This window comes from Pterocles gutturalis, unplaced genomic scaffold (assembly GCF_000699245.1).
Source record: "Pterocles gutturalis isolate BGI_N339 unplaced genomic scaffold, ASM69924v1 scaffold44738, whole genome shotgun sequence".
In the NCBI taxonomy this organism is placed as follows: Eukaryota; Metazoa; Chordata; class Aves; order Pterocliformes; family Pteroclidae; genus Pterocles; species Pterocles gutturalis.
In genome coordinates, this window is record NW_010124630.1 from 1 (window position 1) to 9,999 (window position 9,999).

General features: G+C 33.8%; 1 protein-coding gene across 1 annotated transcript; it reads left to right on the forward strand.

The window, feature by feature from the left end:
- Positions 1 to 3,049: 3,049 nt before the first annotated feature.
- On the forward strand, positions 3,050 to 9,274 carry LOC104465303 (alpha-mannosidase 2-like; the record flags this gene model as incomplete). The annotated part of the gene is made up of 4 exons (XM_010078298.1): positions 3,050 to 3,221; positions 4,917 to 5,044; positions 6,583 to 6,756; positions 9,088 to 9,274. Coding segments are annotated over 4 exons (661 nt in total), but the record flags the coding sequence as incomplete, so codon positions are not given.
- Positions 9,275 to 9,999: the final 725 nt, after the last annotated feature.

A 9,999-nucleotide genomic window follows, 5' to 3' on the forward strand; every position in this document is an offset into this window, starting at 1 on the left:
GAAAGAGTGATCAGTCATTGGAACAGGCTACTCAAGGAAGTGGTTGAGTCACCATCCCTGGAGGTGTTCAAGAAATGTGTAGATGTGGTGCTTAGGGACATGGTTTAGTGAGTTAGGTGGTGTTGGGTTGGACTTGATGATCCTTGAGGTCTTTTCCAACCTTAATGATTCTATGATTCTGTGAGGTCAAAGTTGCATCAGGGAGACTCAAATTTGATGTTATGAGGCATTTCCTTACCAAGAGGGTGGTCAAATACTGGAACAGGCTTCCTGGAGAGGTGGTCAATGCCCCAAGTCTGTCTGTGTTTAAGGGTATTAAGAAGGACAATACCCTTCATAATGTGCTTTAACTTTGTCAGCTCTGGTCAGCCAGTTGTAGTAGATGGTTGTTGTAGGTCACTTACAACTGAAAATGTTGTATTGTATTTAGAAATATGTATACTTAAGTGCAAGATGCCAGGCACACAGATTTAAATTTCAGAGGACTTTCTGTTGGCTTGCAACTAATTCTGTGAATACTTGTAAATATTTCCTAGAACTTCAGCATGCTAACAATGTTATACCCTTCCTCCATAGCTTAGTAAACTGAATATATTAAAATAACCTTTAATAATAACTCTACTCTTCCTACATTGTAATGTATTCTTATGCCAAGTGCTTTTTCATTTAGCTCTGTGCTTCTTTATTTAGTTTGGTTTATTTCTTCAAGAATGTTTAAGAAGACTAATTCAATGTAAATTTGCTTTTATTGCTGCAATATAAAAATATACTAAAACGTTTATTTTTGTGATGTATTTCTGGATAGGAAAAATATAGTACAGTTCTAGTTCATCTTCTGTTAGTTGTGTGCTAGCATGGAATTATCTCTTGCAGAAGAAATTCCTGGTAAAAAAACTATAAATTCGTAGTCTACTACATGGGGTTGTTTTTATGTAAATATCAATAAAATATTTCTTTGATTTGTTGAAAAATAAATGAGCATTTAAAAAGATTTGGTCATGTGATCTCAACTCTGAGTGAAAGCTTTCATTAAAAAAACTTACTGAAACAGGCAGGGATCAGAACAAATTTTGATTACAAACAACACAAAAGGAAAATAAATTTGGCGTATTAGTTGCTTTTCGTTTCAGTCTTCATGAAACTACATGTAATAGTAATTTACTGTCAACTTTTTTGTATTAAGCTGTTTTCGTGCCTCTAAAGAAAGTAGGTTTTAAGTTTAGATTGTAAGCCTTCATATTCACTTTCTTGATAAAATGTATTTTTCTCCTTTAAAATATATTAGGTTAAACTAATATTTTATCGGTACAGAAGCTTACATCAGATCTGATGATTCTCCTAGATGCTAAACATCTGTTTGAAAGAAAAAAGATGTTGAGCTAGCAGTTTTCCTTAGGAGTGTTATAGTTTTATTTCCTCATTTGCAAAGTAAAAAAGCTTTGGAAAATTTGTGGTGTTTTTGTTTATTTCTTAATACTTTAGCAAAATTTGACCTTTACAAACTGAGAGTGCAGCCAGCCAAAGTAGGTGTGCTCCAGTGTCTAGTGGTTATTCCTAATTACAGGATTCTTTATTTGAAATATAATTATCAATTTGACATGAACTGGAAAAGAATATGCATATTGCCAAATTGGACTAGCTCTGCATTTCTGCCTAAAGTGAGTGTCTTTTTTAATGTCATATATTGTTAAAATAAAATAGTATATATCCTGTCTGAATCAATTCTCAGACTCTATTCTAAAATTAATTTATTTTATTAGACTTAAAAATGTTTTTTAATACTAAAATTTTCTGCATTTATGTAACTTCTGTGAAACAATATTATCTCATTCCAGAACAGCGTAATCCTGTATCTTCTTATAAGCAGACTGGCATTGTGCTAGAATGACAGTGCTTCTGTGGAACAGAACTGGTAAATCAGACTGGAATCATTAGGATCGTATTTGTATGGAGTAGAATCCTCACATTGTGTGGAAGCTTTCACAAAATCTTAAAATGTGGATGCATGCCATGGGACCAAGTTTGTAACATCACCTGCATTCATCAGTGGTTACTGTGTTGTATATGAGACTTCCGTAAACTCAACTACTGAATCCCTTTTGGAAGCACTTGAATCAAAATGCTCATACATGATGAGCTGGTATGAAGAGTAGGAATATGCCACTTCTGTATTAAGTAGACAGGCTATCTGCTTATTTTGTTACAGTTATGGTTGCGGAAAGAACATATCCCTTCCAGGTTCTGAGAAGGAAGATATGTGTACTTTCTCATGCAAGTTTTTAGGGAGAGGTTAAACAATTTCATGGAAGGCTCTGCACTGTGAGGTCTTGAGTATGTGTTAAGGTTGGTTTTTCCTTTACTCTGCCTCTCACTGATATCTTTTCTAATGATGGATGCAGCTACAACATATTTATTTTCAAAGTTGTTGCTAAAAAAACCTCATTCATAAATGATGCTGAACATGTGCTGCAGGGCTTACTGCTGCTTCATCTGCCTCCATTTTATTTCTTTACCCTCGAGGTCTGTGGGATACCATTAGTGGCTCTTAATTTTCTCCTCAAGCTGTAGATGTAAGATGCTGCTAGACAGGGTGTTTGTTCAGTTGTTTTACATAAAGTAGGGTGACAAGATGCTTTACGACTTTAAAGATGAGATAAGAGGTTGAGGGAAGGATCAGGAGTTGTTGAGAATGTGAGTGTTGGGAATAGGGCTTGGGCTGGGAGGATGAACTATTAGTAGACACCACAGTCCTACTGATGTGGGAGGTGGGGAAACCTCGTGGAATTTATCAAGGATGATCAGTTTGCATATATTTACAACTGTTTTTTAAAGTAATTAATTTTTGCTTAGATTAAAAGAAAGTCTGCCGTTTTTTAAATGCATATTCTGTTTATCAAGGTATGAAGCCCAATATTCCATATATGTATACATTTAGAAAATAAAATATAAAAAAAGAAACTCCTGGAGAGTTTAGCACTTGATACAGTCCACAGCATGCAAAGTTCATATTTTTAAGAAAGTGCTTCACTTTTTTTTGTCTTTTTCTTAGGTTGGTTGAAGACTTTTGATGATTACTTCAGAGATCAGACACAGCATATCTTAAATAATATGGTTATAAAACTGCAAGAAGACAACCGAAGGAAATTTATGTGGTCTGAAATTTCTTACTTTTCAAAATGGTGGGATGGAATAGATAGCCAGAAAAAGGATGCTCTTAAAAGGTGTGAACACTGAACTATTTCTTATTTTCCATGTGGCATGCTCTGAGACTTTGTGTGTTTGACTACACTGTAAGCTTGAGATTTCACTTGTTGCAAAGCAGAATTGCTAGAATAATTGACTATTCAAGTTCTGATTTTCTGGGCTTAGTTTTGTTTTTTTCCAGTTACAAAATAAAATTCCCTTTAGAGAAGTGAAGCCAAATTACTGAGTTGCTGAAAAAATTGACTAAAAGTTTCCATGTACAACCATGAAGATGTCATTCAAATTGTAATGGAGTTGTGATTATGAACTTTATTTCAAGTCACATTGAAGTATTGGCAGTGGAATAAAAATGATCTTTTGTATTAGCTATTTATATATGGAATTTTTTTCTTCAGTTAAAACACAATTATGAAATGAGATTTTTTGTTTTTAAAGAGGTGTATTTTTTTTATAAACATGCAGCTGCTTAAATGGTAAAGTAGCAGTACTCTACACCCTTTCTGCTCTTATTTCTTTTTAAAATCACAAGTCAAAATGTAATACAGAAGTAAAAGGTTTGCTGAGACACAAGAAAGCGTGCTGCTTGAATAAACTTCGGGTAAGGATATAGTTTGGAGTTTTCAAAAAGCTTTTTTTTTTTGTTTGATTTTTTTTACTTTGCTTTAAGACTGGATCCAACAGTTCTTAGCTCATCTCCATGATACCTTCCTTCTCAAGCCCCCTTCAAGGTGCACAGGTTGCAGTATACTTTAAGGCTATGAGAGCTTCACAGCTGGAAAAGTTAGATAATGCTGGAAATCTTGGGAATGACATAGAAAGCTATTTAAAAGTGTGTGTATGATACATGAGTATTATAGCACAACTGTTGTTTTTTGAAATTAAAAAGATCCCTTGTAACACAATAAACTGGAAATTATAGTCACTACGGAACTGTGCCCTTTCTTAAGAGGAATCAGTTATTGGTTAAACCACTGTAAGACTTGTAGAAGCTACACTAGAGATTATTTTTGCTATATGTTTTTCATTACTCTTATAGGTATTATCTATAATGTGACTAAGTTTTGATATGTTTACTGAGTTTCTTTATTGAATTCTTTAAACACTTACATCTTAGTGTACGATATAAGTGCCGAAATTACATTACTTAACTGTAGGGACTACCTGATGTTGGAAGTATGATCATTATGTTCACTGACATCTTAATAGAGAGACTCAACCATCCTGTGATCTGTTTCAAAAAGGCATCTTAACAAGTGAGGTGGTCTGTATAAAATAAACTTCGAAGCTCTGTCAGCTCTCCAAAACAATAGAAAGAATGGTAGATCAAAGATGGGGAGATAGTAGTGCTTGAAATGTGCAATGTCTAGGCATCTTGCTCATTTGACCTTCAGCACTGTGGCACATACACTTTTATTTTTGTAATCTATGTAGGAAATAGCCTTCTTCCAGATTAAAAAAAAAAATAAAATATTATGGCATATGGAGTAGAGCTGGTAGTTCTCATTGCACAGAGGCATTAAAAATTTCACTGTTCATCTACTCATTCTTTCCCTGTTTGATTAAAGAAATGTAGCCCAGTGATGGAAGTAGCATAAGCTATTTAAATTTTGGCGTTGTGTCTTTGGTAGATACCTACTGGGTATTCAGAAGGTGATTTTTTTAGAGTGTATTTTCATATGCAAGATTCTGAAAACAATTTATGTATTTTTCAGGTTAATAAAAGATGGACAGTTCGAAATAGTAACAGGAGGATGGGTCATGCCCGATGAAGCTTCTTCTCATTATTTTGCTTTAGTTGACCAACTCGTAGAAGGACATCAATGGCTAGAAAAGAACCTTGGTATGTAGCTTGGTGTAAAATTTAAGTATTAATACAGGAATTCAGTTAGAAAATGCTTTTTTTTTTTTTTTTTTTTTTAATTTCAGAGGTGCTTACAAGGTTCTCTTTACTCTGCTATCCTGAAACAGTAAATCAAGCCAGTTACTAGAAGCTATAGGATTGAGTCTAGTATTTACAATTACTGTTTGCAGATTGAAGTTCCTGGATGAAATGTATTGTGTAAACAATTTTCTGTCATGACAATTTGTTTTAATCAATGAAAGATCTGCATAGTATATTAGCATAATAAAATATAGCGCTTAATAATGCACACATCTCTGATATCACAGTTTCCGATTGCCATTTCTGTCTTCTAAAAATCATGACAAAAGCCTTAAAATGACTTAAAAATCTGTATTCCTTTCATGTGGTTGGATCTGTTCTGCAGGCTGTGTATTCATTAGGTTCTTTTATGTAAGACTTTCAAAAGAGTAATTAGGAAATTTAGTTGTAGTTGTTGTAGCAGTAGCAGTTGTAAAACCTACACCCATTAATGTTAGAATTGATAATCTTTAAAAATAAAAGATTGACTCGTTTGCTTTTGGCACTGTGAGGAATTACCGACTGCAGTAACATTGGCTGAACTGTTTTGGTGTCTTTGGGAGATTTTTTTTTTGTATAGTTCTGTAAGTAGAGATAATTTTCAATAAGTAGAGATAACCCTTTTTGTATAGAAAATATTTGTACAGTGATTTTAATAATAAGTTAACATTGCTTCATCCAATTAACTGAAATTATTTTGAAAAGCTGTTTCAGTATGTTTTTCTTAGATTGCAATTTCCATAAACACAGCTTGACATAATTAGGAGATGGGGGGAAGGGAAGTCATAATCAAAGAGTAATGCATTCACTACTTTTTTTTTTTTTGGTGAGACAGTGAAAATGTGCCTAAGGAACCATATTGAAGAATCAGTTAAACATGAGATAGATATGGCTTATTTATTTGCTAGTATGAAGGTCAGTGAAAAGACAGTATTAGTCAACAAGATGATAATGATTGCCAACCAAATAAATAAAACTTAGTTCCAAAGCGAACAAAGGTTAGAATTATTTAAATTACAGTGAAAATTCATATAAATACAACATCAATTCATCCCTATTAGTTCGTTTTCTTTCAGCTTTCCTTTCCAGTTGTAACATCTGTAGACTACTTAAAGTGAAAAAGGTGTATTTCATTATGATTCTGTGTAAAGATGTTTGAGACACAATTGAAACATTGTAAAACATACAATGCTTATCTCGGTTTCTTTATGTAGTTAGACAGGATACCTTGCCTCTAGGACACTTAATTTTTATTTTGTTAATTGTTCATCTGTTTAATTTTAGGTTGTTAATTCCAAGGTATGTTCTGCAGCAGGCTTAATAGTTGGTTTTATATTTTAATTTATTTTCTTGGAAATTTTATCTTTAATGTTCTGATCTGGATTATATTGATAATAGCTTTCTTTGAGTGAAAAGTAGAACTTTCTTCTCTTTTTACTTTTTTCTTTTGTCAACAGGAGTAAAACCAAAGTCTGGTTGGGCAGTTGATCCTTTTGGGCATTCACCAACAATGGCCTACCTTCTGAAACGCACAGGATTTTCCAATATGCTTATACAGAGAGTTCATTACTCAGTTAAAAAACATTTTGCAATACAGAAGACACTAGAATTTTTTTGGAGACAGAACTGGGGTATGTGTGTTTTGTTTATGTCAATTAGTTTTGTTAATTTACACAGGTAAAATATGGAGAGAACTTAAATAAATACTATGAGGGTCTTTACAGGACAGTTTATTTAGAGAATTTAGTCTAGACTTGAAAATTTTAGACTTGCAGTTCTGTTAAAACGAGTCTTTCATCTAGGTTAAGTTTCAGGGATTTTTTTTTTTTTTTTTAATAACAGGGAATGTGAGTACCTGTGTGTTAGGAAAGGGGTTAAATATAAAAACTGTATTATTGCCATTATTCCTCTGATCTTCCTGTTACTTTGCTTTCGTTTGTGCTTTTACTTTCTCTTATTTCCTTTCTCCCACGTTCCTTACAAGTATATATAAAAAAAGTAAATGGAGTGGAATATTCTTTTTCCTTTTCTCACTTCTTTGTTTTCTTGCTCCTACTCCTACTATGTGTAAATAAAGTAGAAGAGAAGGAACATTTCTCTTAGAGGGGAAAAAAAAAAGGCCAAAATTGAATATTTGAAGATGGAGAGATCTGTCTTGTTTGTGTTCTTACTAAGGAAAAAAACTTTCAAGCAACAAGTTTTCCTGAGCTGGTGTGACAGATTGTCATTAGTTACAGCAGCTTTCTATGGACTTGAAATTTGTAGGTTATCTTTAATCAGAAAAATAGATTAAAAATGTTTTTAATATGCAATTAAATTCTCATCAAGACTTTATTCTTAGGTTAAATATAATATCTTGTTTGATATTATTTATACAATATAGAGTATGAAAGTTTTCTTAAGTAATGTAATAATTTTACCACAGCAAACTGATGTGTCTGTAAATGAATATACTTTTCTATATGAATATTTTGTTTTGCTTTGTTCGTGTACCAGCGTTCCAATAAACTGTATGATGAATGTATACAGTTGAGGTTTTGCTCTTCTTTTTTTTAAAGTAACCTAATATGTCCTCGCTTTATCAATGCAGGGTTAAACAAACATATGTAGAACTTACTGTTGAAAGGTCGTGGTGATTTTGAACCTTTTTAGTTCCTCCATGTTTTTAATCAGAAATTGTAGAAAGGAGGATATTCAGAGAAAGCAATCTGGTCTACAAGTAAACTTGGAAGTCATACCAGTGTGAAAAAAATCGTCAGATACTGCCACTTCACAGATTTTTCTTTGAATGTTTGTATATGCCACTCAGTGTACAGAATACTTTTTCCTAAATAGTTGCATATGTAAATCACATGTATGATACAGCCTAGTGTTTGGGCTTCAAAAGAAGGCTTTTCAAAATGACTCACACAATAGTGATCACTGCACAGTCAGCTGGTATAATATATAGATGTGGTACCTGAGATAGAGAACTGCAGTTGAAAAGTAAATGCATATATTTATGGAATACTACCTTTTTAGTAATAAGTAAGTAGTAGTAAAATAGGAGTTTTTTAAAAAAGATCTGGATTGGAACTGTGAAGACATACGCTGTTAAGGTTTTGAAGAGAGTTTTTTCATATGTGTTGTTGACATTCTTAGGATTCAGGTTCTGTGGCACACCTACAGCATTCATTTTTTCAGCATAAATTTAGGTACTTAGTGCTGGAAATAGGTAATCAGCATTTAGGAGCTTTACCAGATGAGTAAACTTCAGATTTTCTTTTAAAGTTATATTTTGTGAGACCTTCTTCTGAGACTTGACAGAATGTGTGTAGATCTCTGCTCCTTATGGGTTAAACTTTAGTGAATGGACTGACTAAGTGGAAAAGTTAGGATTGCAGAGATGTTCTCGGAAGTGCATAGAATTCTATGTAATTCTGTGTACAAGCACACAGAATCTATCTACAAGTATGTAAAATTGTACTGTTAAAGTATTGAAGTTAGATGTTCAAGAAATTAAGATATTTCTAAAGCCAACCAATTAAAATGTTGTGCTAAAGAGGTAATGGTAGCAAGGTGGTTGGTTTTTGGTGTTGGGGTTCTTTTTGTGTTTTGGGGGTTTTGTTTTTTTGTTTGGTTTAAATTCACATAGAGTATCAAAGTTGTGTTTTGTTCACCTCTTGAACTCTGGAAATAATGAGATTTGTCTGGGTAAAAACAACCCTAACATTTTGTTCCTATCTTTCCCAGTCAGCTGGTGCTTGATTGGAACATTCCAATCTTTGTTGTATCTCTGTTTTTAGCCTCTTTATATGTGAGGTACATACAAAGGTAGAGTCCAGGAATGGATATTCAAAGCAGGGAATTGTCTTCTTTTGGTGTTTATAATACAATTCTTGGATTAAGAACATGGAATTTATTTAATTTTGACAAATCTGAGAGAGTGCACCTTTAAAATAAACCCTATTATTTAATTTCAGATTTGGGATCCAGTACAGATATCCTGTGTCATATGATGCCTTTCTATAGCTATGATGTTCCTCATACTTGTGGTCCAGATCCGAAAATCTGCTGCCAATTTGATTTCAAACGTCTTCCTGGAGGAAGAGTAAGCTGTCCATGGAGAGTGCCACCAGAAGCCATCCATGCTGGAAATGTTCAACACAGGTACAGTTTTTACCTATTCTGCGAGGGAATTTTTTATATATTCTGCAAGGGAATAATCTTAAAAAAATGTATGCTGGTCAAAGATGGTATCTAGTATAGCTTGGTGAATTTATACAGTTCTTATAATAAACTTGTCGTAGGAGAATAATACCTATTAGTTTACCTAGTGTTTGTTCGTAAGTTCAGAACATAACTGACAGTGACATTTAAATATAGATTATGTTAAGGAAGATGCATTAACTTTTTTCCTTTTCTATTCATGATACATGAGTCTAAATATTACGGTCTCTGAACGCTAGGCAGATCTGTTTGGTTATAGTTATGTGTCCCTGGTCAGGACCACCCGCCACCACGCAGTTACTCCCTTCCCCCCTCCACCCACCTTTCCCCCTCCCGGTAAGATGGGGGAAAGAATAAAAGAAAGGTAGAACCTTGTGGGTTGAGGTAACAACAGATTTAAATAATACAACATGAGAAAGGAGAATACAATAATAAACAGAATTACATGATGACACAATGGAAAGACTCTCACCACACCAACAACGTTGCACACAAACCCCCACCCCTCTCCCGGCTAGCTTCCCCTTATATCCTGGGCATGACATCATCATGGTATCGAATATTCCCTTGGCTATGCCCACCTCCCAGCTTCTGTGAAAAAATAACCATATCCCAGCTGAACATTATGTTACTGGTTTGAAATACTAGGGCCTAAGCAGTGAGGC